Source organism: Procambarus clarkii, chromosome 28 (genome assembly GCF_040958095.1).
Source record: "Procambarus clarkii isolate CNS0578487 chromosome 28, FALCON_Pclarkii_2.0, whole genome shotgun sequence".
In the NCBI taxonomy this organism is placed as follows: Eukaryota; Metazoa; Arthropoda; class Malacostraca; order Decapoda; family Cambaridae; genus Procambarus; species Procambarus clarkii.
In genome coordinates this window covers 35,302,179-35,325,330 of record NC_091177.1, presented here as the reverse complement: position 1 = coordinate 35,325,330, position 23,152 = coordinate 35,302,179, and the positions used below count along the sequence as shown (strand labels likewise).

At 39.2% G+C, this 23,152-nt stretch overlaps 1 protein-coding gene across 1 annotated transcript in view; it reads right to left on the bottom strand.

Moving 5' to 3' along the window:
* The window catches only part of LOC123755110 (glutamate receptor U1-like), a 121,397-nt gene that overhangs the window by 71,995 nt on the left and 26,250 nt on the right, over positions 1 to 23,152 (bottom strand). Inside the window, exons 5-7 of the mRNA XM_069332705.1 lie at positions 4,353 to 4,582; positions 4,071 to 4,199; positions 3,464 to 3,592 (exon numbers count right to left, since the gene is read on the bottom strand). Coding sequence (XP_069188806.1) covers positions 3,464 to 3,592; positions 4,071 to 4,199; positions 4,353 to 4,582 — 488 coding nt within the window. The remainder of the gene's footprint in view (positions 1 to 3,463; positions 3,593 to 4,070; positions 4,200 to 4,352; positions 4,583 to 23,152) is intronic.

Genomic DNA, 23,152 nt, shown 5'->3' with positions numbered 1-23,152 from the left:
CAGTTATGCCCCTTATGTGTAGCGCAAGCGTGTTGAATATTCTCAGGATTCTGATGTTGACAGATTCGTCTCTCAAGGTACCTATGGCACCTCTGCTCTTCGACCGGGGGGTATTCTGCACATCCTGCCATGCCTTCTGTCATGTGATTCAAAATGATTAAATCAAAATGAAAATAAATTTAAATTTATGAAAAATCAATTTCTCAGTGCAATCGGAAGTATTGAAATGGAATTGTTACATATTTAGTAAAGTGTGTGTTGCTCGTATGTGCAACAGATGGTGCTGTTTCTTGAAAAAAGAATGATTTACCTGTCACAGGTGTGGCATCTGTACTTATACTCACGAAATGAATGGCATGGTAAACAACAAAGCTCAATTCCAATGCAATGTCACACAATAAAATTAAATTAAAATGAGATGAAAATAAATCCAAATCTATGAAAATTCCATTTATCAATGCAATCAGAAACATTGAAATAGAATCGTAACATATTTAGTATAGTGTGTGTTGCTCCTACGTGCAACAGATAGCGCTGTTTTTCCAAAAAAGCATGTTTTTACCTGTCACAGGTGTGGCATCTATATAGTAGGTATATATAAAAACATGCGTATATTCGAATGGAACCTTGTGTCAAAAATTTCAAAGCAATCGGTGAAGATCTTTCAGAGATTTCAGTGTGTGTTGCTCTTTCGTCCAACAGATTTCACTGTTTTTCGAAAAAAGCATGTTTTTTCCTGTCACAGATGAGTCACGTATATAGAAGATATATAAAAACACGTGCCTATTCGAATGCAACATAGTGTCAAAATTTCTAAGCAATCGGTAAAGAGGTTTGGAATATTTCTTTCACATGAAAAACAGAGTTTTAAAAAAAAACATGTTTTTTTCCCATCACAGACGTGGCATCTATATAGTATGTATAAAAAAAACCCGCTCGGTTGCGAACGGAACGTTGTGTGAAAATTTTAAAGCAATCAGTGAAGAACTTTAGGAGATTAGCAATTTTGAACAAACGAACATTTAAATTTTTATTTATATAGATATATAATTACATGCTTCTTAACTCTGCTCTTTCTACACGTATATTTTCATATTACTCGCCTGCACAAATGCAACACACACCTACTGACATATCCCCCCCTTATCCTCTCTACCCATATCCCACACACAGATCCAGTCCTACACATTATTCTTCCTGAGGATTAGTACCATGCGGGTGGAGCACTCATCTCACTTTAGGACCACATGCGCGTGCACCCCCGGGGACTCCCCCTAATCCTTGAGGACTAGAGCCGTGTGCAACACCTGAGCAGAAGGGCCTAATTGCTTCACCTGCTCAGGTGTTGCACACGGTTCTAGTCCTCATTTACACTACTACCTCCTAGATCATTCCAACTGTTCGTTTTGTGGAGGACGTCGCCTCCCATTCGGTATCTGGTGTCTGGCCTCTTGTTCCCTGCACCTAGCCTCATTACTTTACATTTATTCGAGTTGAACTTCAGTAGCCATTTGTTGAACTATTCCTTCAGTTTATTTAGGTCATGGTGTCGCCTCTCAGTATCTTTCTCGGTCTTAATCCTCCTCTCAGTTTTGGCATCACCAGCGAAAGTATTGACGAACGAGTCTATTCCTTCTGATAGATAGCTTAAAGATATAAAAAACGGTATAGGTCTAGGGACTTAACCCCTGTGGGACTCCACTAGTGACGTCTTGTCACTCTGAGACCTCACCCCCCTCACAGTGAATAATTTTATTCTGTTGCTTAGGTACTTCTTTATCCATTAGAGTACCTTCCATTTTATTCCTACCTATATCTCTAGCTTTTCTGCCCCCTATTCATATAAACAGGTTTCATTAGCCTATTCTTATAGGAACAGGTTTCATTACCTGTTCCGTTACTGCTATTTTCTTTCGGATGTGGCTGTGCAGCAATTTGGGTTGAGTCTTTGCCTTAATTACAATGTCATCTTTGTACTGATTTTCTGCCTCTCATTTCACCTTGAGGTACTCATTCCTGGCCCTCTGGTACCCTCTGACAAGCAGCCCGTAGCACCTGTTTAACTCCAAGCTACTTATCTATTGCTAGGTGAACAGGACATCTCTTCACATTTGTTTCTGCCTCTGCTCTGATCGAACCCGGGCCCTTAGGACTATGACCCAAGAGGTCACATCACTCTCAGTGGTCACGGCTGAGTAGTTCCATCCATTCAGCTGCAAGGCCATCAGCCCTGTGAACTCACCTAGTTGTACTTGCAGGGGTTGAGCTCTGACTCTTTGGTTCCCACCTCTCAACTGTCACTCAGCTGGTGTACAGATTCCTGAGCCTAATGGGCTCTATCATATCTACATTTGAAACTGTGTATGACTTCTTAACGCTAACATTTTATATAATTTGTTGAGTGAGATATTTAAATATATATCATAGATCTAACTTTTCAATGAAATGGTAAATTTCTCAAAAAAATCAACACAATGGAAAGGTTTAATTATGCTTGAGGTTTCATGTTATATCTGGCAATTTCAGAGGAATAATTATTTTAGCCTCCTCCAACCCCCAGGTAAAGCGACGGTTTCGTTTCATGCTGGTCAGTCACAGTAGCCGTCACAACGGCAAGAAAAATGACAGGTTGGATAACAAGAACTTTTCACACTAGAGATGCTATACCGATGATAATACTTTTCAAAACGCTCGAGTGGAGTACTGCTGCACAATGACAGCCCCTTTCAAAGCTGGAGAAATTGCTGACCTGGAGAGCGTGCAGAGATCCTTTACTGCTAGAATCCACTCAGTAAAACATCTAAATTACTGGGACCGACTAAAGAGCCTAAATCTGTACTCCCTTGAGCGCAGACGGGTGAGATACATAATAATTTACACGTGGAAAATAATTGAGGGGCTGGTCCCAAACCTGCACACGGAAATAACATCACATGAGACCAGAAGACATAGCAGGATGTGCAGAATACTCCCGTTGAAAAGCGGAGGTGCAACAGGTACTCTGAGAGAGAACTCTATCAACATCAGAGGCCCGAGACTGTTCAACTCGCTTCCACTACACATAAGGGGCATAACTGGCCGACCCCTCACAGTGTTCAAGAGAGAACCGGATAAGCACCTCCAAAGGATACCTGATCAACCAGGCTGTGACTCATACGTCAGGCTGCGAGCAGCCGCGTCTAACAGCCTGGTTGATCAGTCCAGCAACCAGGAGGCCTGGTCGACGACCGGGCCGCGGGGACACTAAGCCCCGGAAGCACCTCAAGGCAAGGTAAAGGTAGGTCGGCGTTTAATCCCCGACCGTCCAAGTGGTTAGTACCATTTCTTCCTCCTGCCTCGTCCCAAATCCTTATCCTGACCCTTTTCAAGTGCTATATAGTCATAATGACTTGGAGCTTTTTCCTGATAGTTCCCTTCCCTTGTGTTGTCAAGGTCATGAATACCTAAATGATCTTGAACCTACGAAAAGTTCATTCCTTGAGCCAAGTAGTCCAACATATCGTTTATACGGCGCCCCTCACTGCGGGCCTTCTTCTCTTGCTTGTAATATAGCGGTCCAGTCGCTGCTAGCAACGTCGGCTGTTGCCTGAACCTGAGAAAGATGAGGACCTTAGCGTTATTGCACAATGTTGCAGGGTCAACTGCTTATTTTTTAATGCCTGGTTTGTATTTTTCCTAGCTGAGAATACTACGAATTCCAGTATTCCTCACTTATATCAAAAAGAAAATATCTCTAAAATGACCTTTGATACTAATAATGGAAATCACAATAATGTAATTTAGCTATGAGAAAGTCTTTGGAGCAGAGTATAAGAATCAGCACAACCCCCAAGACCACCGCAAATGCACACCTTACCCTTAGAGTCTGAGGTGGCCCACTGTGCTGTTTTCATTTCAGAACTGACCTGCTCCAAACATTTTCATACATATATATCACGTTGTTGGGATTTCATTACTTATAATAAAAGTTATTGACAGGTAATCTCAGTAGCTCATAATCTAACTGCAACATTGAAGGTTACTTCACATAAGAAGTAAGTCCTAGATACAAGATAGGGCTGAGAATTCACTTGGTGTATTTGTCAGGAAAGATGGAAATGTTGGTGGTGAGAGTGAGACCAAGCTCGGGTGTCCAGGAGGCGAGTAGAACTGGCGGGTCCCCTGGAGAGGTATAGGGCAGGTACATGTAGATTCTGCACCTGTCAATCATATTTCTCATGCATCATGTCCATACTACCCAATAGTCTTTTCATATGCTTGCTTCAATCAGAGTGTTACATATAAAACAAAATTAGCTTTAAACCGTTACATTCAAATGCTTATTAAGACTTATCGCAAAGTTCTTTCGATACCTGGTAATTAGGGGAATATCTTCCACAATAAGCAACATGGAGTTAGTCTTGGAGTAGGTCCCGTGGAGGACCTGCAGGTGCCGGAGAGGGAGGCGGGTGACGGCGAGAAGCCTAGTCGACCACACCAGCAGGCGTCCCTTGAGGGACCACTGGGCGAAGGCGGCGAGGAAGGCGAGGTCGTCGCTCACCACCACCACCGTCACGCACCACGACACCTGCCGCAGCTGTTGACGTCAACATGGTAGACGTTATGTGGGAGTGACCTGCCTGCCTCAGCAGTGATGTGAGAGTGACCTGCCTGCCACAGTAGTGGTGTGACAGTGACCTTCCCGCCTCAGTAGTTGTGTAAGAGTGACCAGCCAGCCTTTTAACAGTATCTTAAACAGTATCTTCATTCTGCATAAATGCAGATGACAGTCATTTGATCTTAGATGACCTTATAATTCATAATTTCAACATTTAATTGATGTTTCCATGATGACAGACTAATTACTTAGTTTCATATCTGTTTCATTGATAGGGGACATCCGTCATGTACTTACTAACGTACTAACTTACTAACAAGTAATGAATATAACTTCAGGGGAGAGTAACAGGTCCGTTAGTACTAATTTCTCGCCCCGAAGTTATGTTGGAAATTTCCAACACCCAAATATTTACCCCTAGTGCTATTAGAGGTATTTCTTGCACTAGGAATAATAATTTACTAACACTACTAACAAATAGTGTAACAACATTAATTCTAATTATTCTGCGATATAGCTATTCCAAATTTTTACCAGCATCCATGGTGCTTATTGCGTCAGCTACGCAGCCAGGGAGAATAATTTCCGCATGTTTACATATTGAATTAAATCCAATCTAACCTTGCATTATTTATCAAGAAACATCGATTAGTAATAGATTTTTTTTATTTGGCATTTTATATAACTGTTTATTGGAAATATTTTATACAGTTACGATCAGCTGTCACAGTGAACAAAGCGATGAACTGAATTTTCACTCTATATATTCTCGCCCATTTTAATTAACATCATTTAATTTAAATTGTTTGCGCAGCGAGAAACAATTGGCTGTCGTAGAAGGCACATTATTATGACATAATTTAACGTCAACCATATCTTCTTCCTTTCAGAACGTTGGATAAAATATTACGATAATTTCCTGAGTTCCAACATTCGGCGCTAGGGCACATGCACCACCGCATTGAGTAAGAGACTTGGTACAGACAGCCGCCATCATTAACCCTTAGACCGTGCAAAACATATATAGATGATCTGCCCGAAACGCTTTGCGTAATAGTGGCTTTAGGCATTGTATGTACTAGCTCTATCTATAAAGCAACCCGTTCTCGCAAATTCGTAAAGTCAATATTGACTTATTAACTACGTGCATAGGTGATATACTAAACATAATAGATACCCTTAAAAAGATTCATAGAAAACACCGACCTTACCTAACCTTGTTAGTATCTTAAGATAAGCATCTTATTGCTTCGTAATTACAATTATTACTTAACCTATACCTATTATAGGTTAGGTAATAATTGTAATTACGAAGCAATAAGATGCTTATCTTAAGATACTAACAAGGTTAGGTAAGGTCGGTGTTTTCTATGAATCTTTTTAAGGGTATCTATTATGTTAAGTATGTCACCTATGCACATATTTAATAAGTCAATATTGACTTATTAAATTTGCGAGAACGGGTTGCTATAAAGCCAACAAACTTTGTAAAATCTCTTTATGTATGTACCTTACCTAAATAAAATTATTATTATTATTATTATTATTATTATTATTATTATATTATTATTTGAGTAACAAAACCGGAACCGTGCAATATATTAATAGCTGTTTTCGTGTCTAGCGCTATAATTTAAACGCTTCGCGTGGGATAGGGGCAGTCATCGACGAGCCGCATCCAACCATTAACAAATGCTACTTGGGAAAAAAGCCAGCGTAGGCCGCCATTGTGTACAGGACTCAGTTACACCATGGCGAGCGACCTAGGATGATGCCCGCCTCAGTAGTGATGTGAAAGTGACCTGCCTGCCTCAGTAGTGATGTGAGATTCACCTGCCCGCCTCAGTAGTGAAGTGAGAGTGACCTGCCCGCCTCAGTCGTAATGTGAGAGTGACCTGCCCAACTCAGTAGTGAAGTGAGAGTGACCTGCCTGCCTCAGTAGTGATGTGAGAGTGACCTGCCCAACTCAGTAGTGATGTGAGAGTGACCTGCCCAACTCAGTAGTGACATGAGAGTGACCTACTGACTCTCTAGAAAGCGAGTCAGTACTCCATTTTACCCATGAGTGAAATGAGTGAAAGAGTGAAATTAATTAACAGTCTGTCTTTCCTGGATTTACTAATAACAAAACCAGGAGCCTCTCTAAGAACCTGTGTATATACTAAGCCAACAAACATAGGATTATGCCTAAATGGTAGGAGTGAGTGCCCCAAAAGATTCAAAACCAGTGTTCTCAACACTTATATTCGTCGAGCTCTTACCCACTCCACTGACTGGAGCAACGTGAGTAGGGAGTTTGAAAGAATAATCCAGGTGTTAGTGTACAATGGATATAGAAACACAAATAAACACTACAATAAGAAGACACCTGGATCGATGGTACAATCCTGAACCAAGAACAAAAACTACAACACCTCCAATAAAATTATAATTACAAATCATATACACAAGTTGTACACCAGTTGTAAACCAGTTATACACCAGTTGCAGAGTGCCCCTGGCAGTATGGGTTCGAGTCACTTCTGGAGTTTGAAGTTTTCAGGTGCATATATGCCTGGGGATCATTCAGGCTTGTTCGCATTTGTGTTGCTCACGCGGTCCCCAAAAATGAGATTTGATAAAATAACAATGCCCAAGATTACCATCAAAGAGCCATCGGGATGAGGGCAAATAGCCTAGGCTACCATCATCTTTTGTACGGTCGTGATGATCGAATTGTTAAGTTCTCCTGTACACCAGTTACATAATGCTTCTGGCAATATGGGTTCGAGTCACTTTTGAGGTTTGTAGTTTTCAGTTGCATATATGTCTGGGGACCATTCAGGCTTGTTCGTATTTGTGTTGATCATGTGGCCCCAAAAAATGAGGTAATATGATAAAATAACGATGCCCAAGATTACCATCAAAGTGCGAACAGATGATTAGCAAATAACCTCAGCTACCATCATCTTTTGTACGTAGACGATGGTTGAGTGGTTAAGGTCTCCTGTACACCGCATAGTGCTCCTGGCAGTATGGGCTCGAGTCACTTTTGGGGTTTGGAGTTTTCAGTTATACATACATATATATAAATATATATATATATATATATATATATATATATATATATATATATATATATATATATATATATATATATATATATATATGATATATATATATATATATATATATATATATATATATATATATATATATATATATGATATATATATATATATATATATATATATATATATATATATATATATATATATATATATATATATATATATATATATATATATGACAATGTCAGACCACGGAGGAAAATGAAACAGGAAATTTCCTTAAGTACTTTCGTATATTAAATACATCTTCAGAAGGAAACCTTCTATATATATATATATATATATATATATATATATATATATATATATATATATACATATATATATATATACATATATATATATATATATATATATATATATATATATATATATATATATATATATATATATATATATATATTGTGACGATAATCTCTCTCAGGAGTGATTGAGCCTGCTCTTCTCTACATGAAGTTACGTAATTTATTCAAGAATAAGATGCTACCTTCCTTCAAGATACGTCTCCCAGTAGCACAAAACGTTTTGACCAGGAGGCAAAACGTATCCAAGACCCCCCTACTCCTCTCCCTCCACGCTGGCTCGTCATCAACCAGCCAACTACCCTTCCCAGCCTGCCTGCTCCTGATTGGTGACTCGCCCACTGCACACCTGCACACTGCAACTCAGCACCCTCTACCTGAGTCGATGTCTGGGCTTGGTCCAGCCATTGAAGTCAGAATATCCTTGTGCTCTCAAGCAGTGAACAACTAACTGATATATGTGTATCAGCTAGCGCCATATTCTCAGCACCGAATTATTTTTCACCTTTAAACGTTATATTATTGTAGAGTAGCTTCATTCCATTTATTCATTTATGTTATATTGTTTTTGACTTGTTCTTTTGCACTGTACATTGCCAAGGTATTGTCTTTGTTTATATTCGTTTTCTAGATTAATTAAAGTTTCATTGTTCATATTTTATGTTTTGCGTGTCTTCCCTTACTTTACCACAGACAGATAAAAAACAGGCAAGCAGTCTATCTTTTTTTTTTAAGTGTGACTAGGCATTGACACCTGCCACTGGAGGACTGCCAAACATCTACACTCCAACACTTTCCCGTCACATTTAACGGGGGCCTGTCCGGGTAATTCACTCAGGTACTAGTACCAGAACGTCAATTTGTGGTAAGTGTATTTGGCTTTGATACAGTTGCTTTTCAATATTTTCATTACTTTTAATATTTATATGGTGCTGTGTGTATTGTGCATTCCGAGAGTAGCATATAGTGAGTGTTGGATAACTTTGGATTACGTGGTGACTGTAGGCCTCAGTCATTCTCTTAATTGGTCATCCCTCCATCCGTGTTATTACTCGTGTTTTCCACCTTTTGTCCCTAGGATATTTCTCAATCTCAGACAGATCATCATTTTGGGTAGCCTGGTACTTTGGTTTATCTTCAGGTCAAAGCACCCTATCTTCTGGAATCCGACCGAAGGAGGATAAAGAGGGCCATAGTTCCTCTAGCACGGACTACATTGCTGAGTTAGGACCTCAGCAGCAGTTCTCGTCACCAGTTGACACTTGCACCCCTACACGTCGGTCAGAGATGATGATATTTACTTAGGTATGGAATTAGCTTTCTTTTTTCAGAGCACAAAGTTCGCTAATTCTGTATCATATTTCATATAGTGGGAAAACCCTTGCTTCTGTCCTATAGAGACTCGGCAAGGTATGCCTACATTCTAGGACTACCTTATTCACTTTTGGAACAATTAAATGTTTCATTTGTTTTAGAAACTCAGTTTCATTTATTTAGTAGGATTTTCTTGCCCTTATTCTCTTACATTGAGTACCGGGTACAAGATTTTCTGCGATTTTGATTGACTAATCATTTACCATTCTAAAATTAACATTAAGTGTTAAATATTAAATTCCACAGGATAGTTACCAGTTGCCACGTTATCCTGTTACTGACACTTATCATATCACATGTATTCGTTGTACATTTATTTGCTATTTTTCACCATGTTTCGTCTCCATGCTTTTCGTAACGATCCAGCAGGTGAAATAGGAACCTTAAGTCGTGCCAAGAGGACCGAATTACAAACTCTTGCACACGAGTATCAACTTGATGTTCCCCATGGAGCCAACAAAAATGAATTGCATAACTTAATAATGGATCACCTCTTAGATGAAGGGAAGATTGACTCTGAAACTCACGAAACTTATTCTATTGCAGATAAACATGATCTGGCAACTATAAAACTCAAGCTCGAACTTGCAAAACTCGAGCGGGAGCAACAGCAAGAAGCTCTCCACATGAGGGAACGCGAGGCCGCAATCAGGAAAGAAGAGCAAGAAAGAGAGGCGGCCCTGGCGAAAGAAGTTCTACAACTGAGGGAAAGAGAAGCTGCAATGAGGAAAGAAGAGCAAGAACGTGAGATGGCCCTATTCAGAGAGCGTGAGCGAGTACAGCTTGAAGCAAAACAACGTCACCTGGAGATGAGCATGACAAACAGCAAGCGGATATGGCTATAGAATGTCGTCAACGAGAACCCACGTTGGAAACTACACACCACACTCAATGTCAACAAACTACCGCTAGTCTTCCCGTAAGTTTCAATATCTCCCATGCAAGTAAGTTAATGCCACCATTCGTTGAGACAGAGATTGATGTCTTTTTCACCACCTTTGAGACCCTAGCTAATAAACTTAGCTGGCCTGCTGATCAATGGTCTACCCTTCTCAGAGTGCATCTCACAGGTAGAGCTGCGGTTACTCTCAGTACCTTAGCGTCTGAGAATGACTACCAAACCCTGAAGCAAGCAGTTTTGGACGCCTACCTTCTCTTCACCGAAAGCTACAGACGAAAATTTCGAGACTATCTAAAGGCAAGTACCACCACCTTTCTAGAATTTGCCAATACCAAGAAAAGATATTTCATGAAATGGCTGGAAGCAGCACATGTCCCTACATTTACAGAGCTCGTCAACCTCATGCTAGTTGAGGAATGAGACGTGTTCCCCCTTCCGTCCGTTTATATTTAGCAGATAAAGAAGAAACCGACTACATCAAATGTGCGAAATCAGCTGACACCTACAGCCTCATCCATCGGCTTACACCAGAACCACCTTCCAGTAAGAAGTCTTGGTATAGTTATGATAAAGTAGGTACAGATCAAGCAAGCTCTCAATTGTATTGTAAGTATTGCAAACTCTATGGACATACCATAGATAGATGTGGGAAAGCTCAATACAAAGGCAGTGAAACAACCAAACCCAAACCGACTCCTCCTAAATCCGGTAAGGATGTGATGAATGTTGGTGTTCCTGTTAATGATCTTTCTCTCCTCAGTAAACACTTGTATCCTGGAACTATCTCTACCAACGGTACAGATTCGGAGGGACGTTTCAAATTGAAGATCTTGAGGGACACAGCGGTTCTTCAGTCCATAATATTGAAATCGGCTGTGCCAAACATCACCTACACCGGGGAAACCGTCCTTATCACTGACCTCACTGCTACCACTCCGTATCCACTCGCCAGAGTCCACCTGGATTGTCCTTTTGTGACCGGTGAAGTCCAAGTCGCCATCAGGGAAAAGCCTTTTCCCATGCCTGGAGTGCAACTTCTCCTGGGCAACGACTTGGCAGAAGATCTGCAACCGTCCAACCTGATCATCACGGACAAACTCCAGGTGTGTACCTCTGTAATGGATAATCCCATCTTTGAATATGTTACAGCAGAGGTTCAAGAAAGTGATCAAGTTTCTCCTCCAGTTTTGGTGACCACCCGTGCACAAGCTGCACGACCGCAACCAGCTGACTCTACTGCTACCGCTGTCCCTCAAGACCCTCAGAATCTACCTCCTAATCTTACCAGATTGGAGTTCCGTAAGTTACAGAAGGAAGATCAATCATTAACACCATTATTCTTCCAGGCTGAGACTCAACCGGACAGTATCCCTGGGTTCTTCCTAGAGAATCAGTTGCTCTACCGCAGGTACAGACGCAGTAAGCTGAAGGAGGTTGACGATTGGGCAAATGTCGAACAACTAGTGATTCCCACCAGCCTACGGCCCGATATTTTACACCTGGCCCAAAGAGGCCAGGTTAATATAATATATAATATAATAATATTAATATACGAAAGTACTTAAGGAAATTCCTGTTTCAATTTTCCTCCATTGTCTGACACTGTCTTATATATATATATATATATATATATATATATATATATATATATATATATATATATATATATATATACTATATATAGTATATATATATATATATATATATATATATATATATATATATATATATATATATATATATATATATATATATATATATATATATATATATATATGTCGTACCTAATAGCCAGAACGCACTTCTCAGCCTACTATTCAAGGCCTGATTTGCCTAATAAGCCAAGTTTTCATGAATTATTTTTTTTTCGTCTACCTAACCTACCTAACCTAACCTAACCTAGCTTTTTTTGGCTACCTAACCTAACCTTACCTATAAATATAGGTTAGGTTAGGTTAGGTAGGGTTGGTTAGGTTCGGTCATATATCTACGTTAATTTTAACTCCAATAAAAAAAAATTGACCTCATACATAGAGAAAAGGGTAGCTTTATCATTTCATAAGAAAAAAATTATAGTAAATATATTAATTCAGGAAAACTTGGCTTATTAGGCAAATCGGGCCTTGAATAGTAGGCTGAGAAGTGAGTTCTGGCTACTAGGTACGACATATATATATATATATATATATATATATATATATATATATATATATATATATATATATATATATATATATATATATATATATATATATATATATATATATATATATATATATATATATATATATATATATATATATATATAAGACAGTGTCAGACCATGGAGGAAAATTGAAACAGGAATTTCCTTAAGTACTTTCGTATATTAATACATCTTCAGAAGGAATTGGTTTTACAGGTCGAGTACTGGACATAAATAGGCAGGAGAGAATAGTGGAGTGAGGTGAGGTACAATACGTGGACACTGCAGAGGGCCTATTGGCCCATCCGATGCAGCAAGCACACACATGAATAATTATAACATAAAATTGTAAATATTTACTAGGAATTAGTGAGACAAATGTGTCCCAATGATCCTACTTAAATCTCCCTTTAATTGATCTATTAAAAATGGATCTAAGTTATATAAACCACTGCTAATGTTCAAATTACTTTCTTTTGTGATCTGTATCAAAGCAGATTCACTTATGTTTCTGTTATTGGTGCTTTTACAAGCATTTCTGTTATAGGTGCTATAGGTGCTTTGATTGGGAGATGGCTTCTTCAATAACGAATTGTATATATATGCTTTGCTCCATGGGTGCTAGGCAATTCCCCAAGGGTGTGAGGCAGCGGCTCATGCAGCTAGAGCCTACATTGCCAACATTATGGATGAAAAAGCCCTGATAAAGCTGGACTTCAAAAATGCTTTCAATCTGGTTAGAAGGGATTCAGTACTCAATGCGGTTCATCGCCTTTTTCCTTCCCTCTACCCGTTTGTAAACTCATGCTACAGCAAGAATCTAACTCTGCATTTTTTGGAACATGAAACTGAATCACAGGAAGGTGTCCAACAGGGTGACCCCCTTGCTCCTTTTCTTTTCTGCCTAGTCATCAAGGAAGTCACTGATAACCTGTCCAGTGAGCTCAATATTTGGTTTTTGGACGATGGTACTCTAGCCGGCTCCCCAACCTCCCTCTCGGACGACTTAAGAATAATTCAGGAGCAAACCTAGGCCTTACCCTGAACTCTTCCAAGTGCGAAATAACCTCCACCAACCAGCACATAATAGAGCAAATATAGGTTGTTTTCCCTGACATTCATACAACCAACCCTGAGGACAGCACACTCCTAGGTGCTCCTCTTGGAAGGAATGCCATCGACGAGGCCCTTGGTAAGAGGATCACTGACCTGAAGAGGATGAGCGAGAGGATTGAAGACATCGATGCTCATGATGCACTTTACCTCATCACCAGATGCTTGTCCCTCCCCAGGCTGACCTACTTTCTAAGATGTTCGCCATCTTTCAACAATATTAAATTAGAAGAGTACGACAGCTTGCTAAAATCAACACTGGAAAAAGCCCTCAATCTTTCCCTCAGCGACTCACAGTGGAAACAGGTCTCCCTTCCTGTCAGACTCGGGGGCCTGGGCGTGTGCACAGCAAGACAAATTGCTGTACCAGCGTTCCTGTCCTCTTCAGTGGGGTCTGACAACTTGGTGAAGGAAATCCTACCTGAGCACCTAGTTTAACAGGCAGGGGTACATGATCCCAGCTTCACAGACTGCACAACCAAATAGGTCTCTCTCGCAGGACCAGCACCCCAACCACCGCCTTCCGAAGCCCATAAGCAATCCAGCTGGGATCGCCCCATTGCCGACCAAGGAGCGGCGACTTTGCTAGAAGCTGCGACAACACCATATGACACTGCCCGACTTAGAGCTGTAGCAGCTCCCCATGCAGGTGATTTCTTATTAGCAACCCCAATGTCAGCAACCGGCACCCGTCTCACACCGCAGGCCCTCCGAATTGCCGTGGCTCTACGCATCACTGCCCCAATCCACACCGTATACAGGTGTATTTGCGGCGAGGCAGAGGCCGACAGGTACGGATGGCATGGCCTTCTCTGCCAAAGAATAGGAAGATGGCATCCAAGACATGGTGAGGTCAATGACATTATTAAGAGAAGCCTTACCACAGCCGGTTGTCCAGCAGAGAGAGAGAGCCCCGTTACCTAATGTCCCGCAACTCTGATGAGCCTGTCGGTCGCCCAGACGGAATCACGGTGAACCCCTGGAAGAATGGTAGAAAGTTGGTGTGGGACTACACTTGCGTTTCAACTTTAGCCAATACCTATATTGACTTCAGTGCTACACAAGCAGGAGGAGCTGCCAATCACCGGAGTAGTAGGGATGGCTCCACACAGGTGATATTTTTTTTTCAGGTCAAATATCCCGCGTGTGAGCCAGGGTTTTCAGGTAAATTTAGAATATCGTCTGTGTGGAGCCATGGTTTTCAGGTCCAATATCCCGCGTGTGAGCCAGGGTTTTCAGGTAATTTTGTCAGTCACAGATTTTAGAATTTTGTTAAAGTTCTTATAATGAAAAATAATGTCATACGAGTTTGTTAAAGTTCTTATGGGAGAAATTCAAATTCGTGTTTATGAGCCAGGGTTTTCAGGTAAATTTTGTCAGTCACAGATTTTAGAAGTTGTTAAAGTTCTTATAATGAAAAATAATGTCATACGAGTTTGTTAAAGTTCTTATAATGAAAAATAATTTCCAAGACTTTAGAAGTTTGTTAAAGTTCTTATCATGAAATAATGTCATACGAGTTTTGTTAAAAGTTCTTATTTGTTTCTTACTTAGAAACTAGTATATTACTATATATCTGAATCATTTCACTGCCTCTCCCGCTCGTACCTCACACCCCCTCCCTCCCCCCTTACCTCACAATCTCTCGCGTCACCTGTATTTACCTTACGCCGGTCAGCCAGACGCTGCATGCAGGTCACCTCTTATCTTATCTTATCTTATCTTCTCCATAATATCTGGACCATCCCTCTCTCTCTCTCTCTCTCTCCTCCTATTTCCTTACAACTATTTTCAGAGTTTCAAATAATCATAGAAGTTTATTTATATGTTTATGACCGAATTTGTAAAAAGACCATTTTCAGAGAATATTGTCTTAGATGTTTTGTTAAGGAAAACAGACAACTTAGCCATAACATTTAGTTTTATATCCATTTACGGCTATTTCACCTGTAAAGACCAAAATTGAACAGAGCCCAGTTATAGACAGAATTTCGTCAGAGACCATTTATACCTAAAAATGAATAGAGTCCACTTTGAGAGCAAAATTAGTCAGAGACAGTTTTAAGCTCAAATTTCATCAGTGTCCTGTAATCTGTGAAAATTCATCAGAGTCCAGTTCTTGATCGAAATTCATCAGAGTCCAGTTTTCTAGCAAAATTCGTCAGAGTCCAGTTTATACCGAAAATTCGCCAGAGTTCACTTTGTGCCAAAATATTCAGAGTCCAGTTCATGATCGAAATTAATCAGAGTCCAATTAAAGACCCAAATTTGACAGAGACCACATTTTTGCTACTAGCAGTCCAATCCCCCTGAAATTTTAAACAGTCATATTTTAGACGTAGTAAATAAGATCAAGTCAGTTACTGAGCTCCAGCTCTTGTCCCCCTGTATTTGCATATTTTCTCTATATTCAGCTGTGTTCTTCACATTTTTTCCATGTTTTCTGTGTTCATTCCATGTTCTACAAATGTTCACAGCATGCTCAGTTCAATTTTTTTCTGCCGTTTTCCCCGTATGTTCACTATGTTCTTTGTCATGTTTTTCATGTACATCATATGTTCTCTGTATAACTTTTATACTCAATATTCATGTTCTCAATGTTCTTAGCTTGTTCTTCACATGTTCAGTGTTCATTCTTTGTATTCCCTATGTTCCTTATCATGTCTTCATATTCTCTATAAGTTCTTATTCCCTGCATGTTCACTCTATTCATCAACTTTTTCTTACATGTTTTCTGTGTTCACCGTATGTTCACTGTGTTCATTCCCCTACATAACCTCAATTTTTTTATGTTCTTTGTTTCTTTAAACCAATTTGTTTCTTCCATTCACTAACTAGTTCTTTGTCAAATAATATTATACTGCAATACAGTTCCCTCAACAATTTTAGTCACCCAGTTTTTTATTTGCAAAACTATGTCAAAGTAATTCTCGTAGTCAACTTAATAGTTCTACCAATCCCGTTCTTAAACAAATCTACACTTTATTCAGTTCCAAATTTACAAAGACAAACCTTTCTTGTAACTTCTTAACTAAAAATCTTTCGCCAATCAACTAAAACATAGTCACTTTCGTCATTTTTCAACTTAACTTATTATCCAATCAACTAAAAATAATAACTTTCATCATTTCTTAACTAAAAGTGCTCATCAGTCAACTAAAAATAGTTACTTCATCATGTTTCCCTGTCGTTTCTTAACTGAAATATCACATCTCTCATCTGAAAAAAAGTCATGTTTAGCCTCTTTCCAACACTGTTCTTAACTAAAGTAACCTTTCACTTCGCTAAAATAGTCATATTCATCATTGTTCCTAACTAAATTATATGTCGTTAAGTAAGAAAAATAGTCAAAGGTGCTCTCCGTGACACCAAAGTTACTCTTCGAGAAATCAAAGACACTCTTCAATACATCAAGGACTTACTCAAAGACACCAAAGTTTCACTCTAAGACATCCTTCGAGACATCAAAGACATCCTTTAAGACTTCAAGGGCACTCTTCGAGATATCAAAAGACACTCTCAAACACTTAAAAATTTACTCGCATCCTCAAAGTTATTCTCAGAGTCATCAAAAAGTTAATCTCAGTCATCAAAATGTTATTCTCTAAGTAACCTTTCGTTCATCAGAGAAACTTTCTAAGACATCTTCGTTCATTAAAGTTAATCACAGAGGCATAAAAGTTATTCTCGGAGCTATCAAAATTAATTTTCTAAAACAACAAAAGTTAATCTCGGCCATCAAAGTTGATCTGCAAGATATCTTCGAGACATCAAAGTTACTCTTCATTACATCAAAGACGCATTCAAATACTACTCTTGTTCTCAAAAGACATTCTCAAAGTCATCAAAGTTATTCAAAGAGCTAACAAAAGTTATTCTCAGAGTCACCTTCGTTCTTCAGAGAAACTTTCCAAAACATCTTTGTTCATCAAAGTTATTCTCGGAGTCATCAAAAGGTATTCTCTAACTCACTTTTGGTCATTAAAGTTAATTTCTATGTTATAAAAGTTTGTCTCAGAGACATCTAAAGTTAATCTTAGAGTTATCAAATGTAATCTCTAACTCACTTTTGTTCATCAAAGTTAATCTCAGAGTTAACAAAGGTAATCTCTAACTCACTCTCGTTCATCAAAGTTGTTTCAAAGACATCAAAGTTAATCTCAGAGTTATCCAAAGATATTCTCATGTCCACAAAAGTTATTCCAAGAGACGTCAAAGTTAATCTCTAACTCACTCTCGTTCATCAAAGTTGTTTTAAAGACATCAAAGTTAATCTCTAAGACATCAAAGTTATTCTAAGAGCTATCAAAAGTTATTCTCAGTCATGATATGTTATTCTCTAAGTAACCTTCCGTTCATCAAAGACATTCTCTAAGTCCTCAAAGACATTCTCTAAGTCCTCAAAGTCATTCCCAGAGTCATCAAAAAGTTATTCTCAGAGTCACCTTCGTTATTCAAAGAAGCCTTCTGAGACATCCTCGTTCAACAAAACTGTCCTCAGAGCCATCAAAAAGTTAAATACAGTCATCAAAGTTATTCTCTAAGTATCTTTTCGTTCATCAGAGAAAGCTTTCTAAGACATCTTTGTTCATCAAAGTTGTTCTCTAAGACATCAATGTTGTTTCTCTAAGGCATCAAAGATGTTCTCTAAATCATAAAAGTTAATCTCTAAGTCTCCTTCGTTCATTAGAGAAACTTTCCAATCCATCTTCGTTGATCAAAGTTATTCTCAGAGTCATCAAAGCGATCTCTAATTCATCTTCGTTCTCCAAAAAGTTGTTCTCTAAGACACCTTCGTTCATCAAAGAAACTCTCCTTCTTCCATCATGTTATTCTTTAAGACATCTTCAGTCATAAAATTTTCTCTCCAAAATGTAACTAGTTCAGCTTTTCATACCAAACCTGCACTTCTGTTAAAATATATTTTCTTAGTCGCTTTACCCTAAAACTGTTTTCTGAACTACACTGTTCAAACCTACGTAACCTATCCTCTCCACCCAATGTTACTTAGTTTACGTAACGTTCCTAAACCTAACTTTACCTATCCTAACTTAACTTACCTTACCTTTACCTATCTTACCTAACTTAACCTGCATAACTTAACTTTACCTCTCCTAACATAACTTACCTTACCTTCCCTATCTTACCTAACTTTACCTATCTTACCTAACTTAACCTGCATAACCTAACTCTACCTATCCTAACATAACTTACCTTACCTTACCTATCTTACCTAACTTTACCTATCCTAACATAACTTACCATACCTTACCTATCATACCTAACTTACCTAACCTTACCTAACTTATCTTGCTTAACCTAACTTACCTACATTTACCTAACTTATCCTGTTTAACCTAACTTACCTAACTTAACCTGCATAACCTAACTCTACCTATCCTAACATAACTTACCTTACCTTACCTATCTTACCTAACTTTACCTATCCTAACATAACTTACCATACCTTACCTATCATACCTAACTTACCTAACCTTACCTAACTTATCTTGCTTAACCTAACTTACCTACATTTACCTAACTTATCCTGCTTAACCTAACTTACCTAACTTAACCTGCATAACCTAACTTTACCTATCCTAACATGACTTACCTTACATTACCTATCTTACCTAACTTACCTGCTAAACCTAACTTTACCTATCCTAACATGACTTACCTTACATTACCTATCTTACTTAACTTAACCTGCTCAACCTAACTTTACCTATCCTACCTTACCTTACCAATCTTACCTAACTTTACCTATCTTACCTAACTTACATAACCTAACCTAACTTATCCTGCTTAACCTAACTTACCTAACATACCTAACTTAACCTGTATAACCTAACCTGCTTAACCTAACTTACCTTACCTTACCTATCTTACCTATTTTACCTTACCTTACCTATCTTACCTAACTTAACCTGCATAACCTAACTTTACCTATCCTAACATGACTTACCTTACATTACCTATCTTACCTAACTTAACCTGCATAACCTAACTTTACCTATCTTACCTTACCTTACCTATCTTACCTAACTTACCTAACCTAACCTAACTTTACCTATCTTACCTTAACTTACCTATCTTACCTAACTTACCTAACCTAACCTAACTTATCCTGCTTAACCTAACTTAACTTACCTTACCTTACCTATCTTATCTAACTTACCTAACTTAACCTGCCTAACCTAACTTACCCTACCTTACCTAACTTACCTAACTTAACCTGCTTAACCTAACTTACCTTACCTTACCTAACTTACCTAACTTAACCTAACTTATCCTGCTTAACCTACCTTACCTAACTTAACCTGCTCAACCTAACTTCGTAACTTATCTTACCTATCCTAACCTAACCTAACTTGCTTTACCTAACTTAATCTTACATTCCCAAACTGGTGTATCCTAACTTATCTAGTCCAACCAGACATGATCTAACTTACATAATTATTCCTGCTTGTCTTTTGTGTTTCGTCAATCATTGTCTCATATTCATTTACTCATTTCAAGGGTTAATTTCTCAAATGGACATTTTTGCATTTCAAGAGTTATTTGTTTAAGATTGGGTGTTTAACCATTTCAAAGGATTTTTGTTATATATGGGAATTTACTCGTTTCAAGGGCATATTTCTCAAATGGTCATTTTTGCAGATCAAGGGTTATTTGTTAAAGTTCATCAAGTTGCTCATAAGTTGTATTTATTATGTTTGTTATTATTTATTCTTATTCCCCAACCCCTTAACCTAACCTCTTGTAATCTTAGTGTATTTAGTATGTTTGTTATCATTTATTCTTATTCCCCAACCCCTTAACCTAACTTCTTGTAATCTTAGTGTATTTAGTAGGTTTTATCATATGTTCTTATTTCCCAACCCCTTAACCTAACCTCTTGTAATCTTAGTGTATTTTGTAGGTTCTATCATATGTTCTTATTCCCCAACCCTTTAACCTAACCTTTCATGCACGCAGGTCGTGCGCTTTAATATTAAAGCGCACGACCGAGCAGCAAGGAATCAAGCCTTCACAATAAAATATCGCCAGGATCTGATTCGTGATCAGATATACAAGGCAGAGAATGAAATCAAAGACAACAAAACGCAACTACTTCATGCTACAAACGAGTGGAGAAATAGCAAGATCAACGAAAGTATCCGTACCCGCATTGAACAACACCTCGACATCCTCACAGACCGACATCACCTCAGCACTGAAACAAGGATTATCAAGAAACTTACAACATTATATGGAGGACCTATGGGAATTCCACGACCAAGAGATGGCTTCCTGAACCTTGCAGGAATTAACCTCACTGAGGACCAAGTCACTCTCCTAAATCTGGGCATAAACTGTCATGTTATGTCCAGACCGAGTGAAATGGCCCGGAAAGTAGAGTTGGAAATTCTGTTGGACGACATATTCGACCTCGAGACACAAAAGAAGGTCACTACCAAAGATACCTTACAAGCAGAACTTATTGCAGAAGGAGGAAAGAATCGAGGCAATTACAGAAGCACCATACTGTCTCCCGAGCTCAAAGCGGCAGCTAAAAGCCTTCGTGAGAACAAGGAGATAGTTGTCAGGAGAGGTGACAAGTCGCCAATATATGTCATTCTTAAAAAAGACGAATATCTGGCGAAAATGAACATCATACTCTCTGACCAAACTAAGTTCCAAAGGGTAACGAAGGACACTACAGCCGAATTAAAAGCAAAGGTCAACAAACTGATGGAAACTGTGAACGCCAAGAAATCCGGACTCCACCTGCCAAAGATCATTGGGGAATATAAACCTGGATATCCGTATGGGAATGTCAAGACACACAAGCCTGGAAACCCACTTCGGCCAATCATTAGCCAGATACCCACACCCACGTACAGACTGGCGAAGCGACTCAACAGCCTGCTGACTCCTTATGTTCCTTGCGCCTTCAGCCTGAAGTCTCCAGAGGAATTTGTTGACTTACTGCGGGGCACACGGGCCACAGGGATAAGAGCCTCGTTGGACGTAGAATCGCTGTTTACCAACGTACCTGTGGACGAGACAATCGGGATGATAGCCGACAGAGTGTATCGTGATCCAGCCTGTACTCCTCTTGACATACCAGAAAATATTCTGAGGAAACTACTCCAAGCTTGTACTAAAGAGGCACCCTTCTTGAGCCCGGATGGGCACATGTATAAGCAAGTAGATGGGGTCGCCATGGGTTCTCCCCTAGGTGTCCTGTTTGCAAACTTCTACATGGGTACCATCGAGCAAAAAGTCTTAGTCGACATGAACTTGAAACCGGCCATATACTGCAGGTATGTTGACGACATTTTTACACAGGTACCTGATGTCAGACATCTGCAGGAGCTGAAGGAGGCATTTGAGCAGAGTTCCGTGCTGCGTTTCACTTACGAGATGGAAAAGGATGGGAAGCTGCCCTTTCTAGATGTAACAGTCATGGAAAAGAGCGGAGGTTTCCACACTGCAGTCTACACTAAGGAAACTAACATAGGAATGTGCCTAAATGCCAACAGCGGCTGCCCAGACAGGTACAAGAGGAGTGTTGTTAACGCATATGTCGACCTTGCTCTCAGCCACAGTTCAGAATGGAAGCAAGTCGACGAAGAACTCTGTAGGGTAAGGCAGGTCCTAGTCAACAACGGCTTCTCCAATGGTTTCGTGGACGACATCATAAGAAGGAAAGTGAAACGCCATGCAACCTCTGAAGAGACAACTAACACAACACCTATACCCCCTATTAGACTATTTTACAGGAACTTCTTTTCCACAGCTCATAAAACGGAGGAAAGGGTCCTGAAAGATATTGTTAATAGAAACGTTATCCCTACAGACAAAAATCAGAAGATACAACTGACAATTTACTATAAAACCAGAAAAACGGCCAGCCTACTCATGAGAAACTCTCCAGACACAAAACAGAACGCTTTAAAAGAGACTAACGTCGTCTATACCTTCAAATGCCCTCTTGGGGACTGTAAGCTCCAAAAAACCCAGTATATAGGCAAGACAACAACATCTCTTTCTAGGCGTTTAACGATGCATAAGCAACAGGGCTCCATTAAGGAACATATAATCTCTTCCCACAACCAAACCATCGCCAGAGAAATCCTAGTAAACAACACAGAAATCATCGATAGATACAGCGATAGCAGGCGGCTTGACGTTTGCGAGGCACTACACATCAAGAAGTCAACACCAGCAATCAACAGCCAATTATTGCACAACTATATTCTACCCACCTCAAGACTCCGCTCCAATATAGAAGCATCAAGAAATATGGACCAATAGGCTTTCTACAAACACTTCTATTCAATACCCATTGTTTGTGTTCTGTCTTGTGTTGATACTTTTAATACCCTATTAATATCCCCTCTTGTTCTGTCTTGTGTTAATACCACATCACCCCTCCCACCTCACTCAAATGTAGATATAAAATCGGAGATACGTAAGTTCTATTCAGTTGTGTATTTGTGAACTAAAGTCTTTGAAAATGTAATAAGTTTTACGAAACGCGCCCGTGTCGCGTCAGACTAGAAATAAAAATGAATTTTG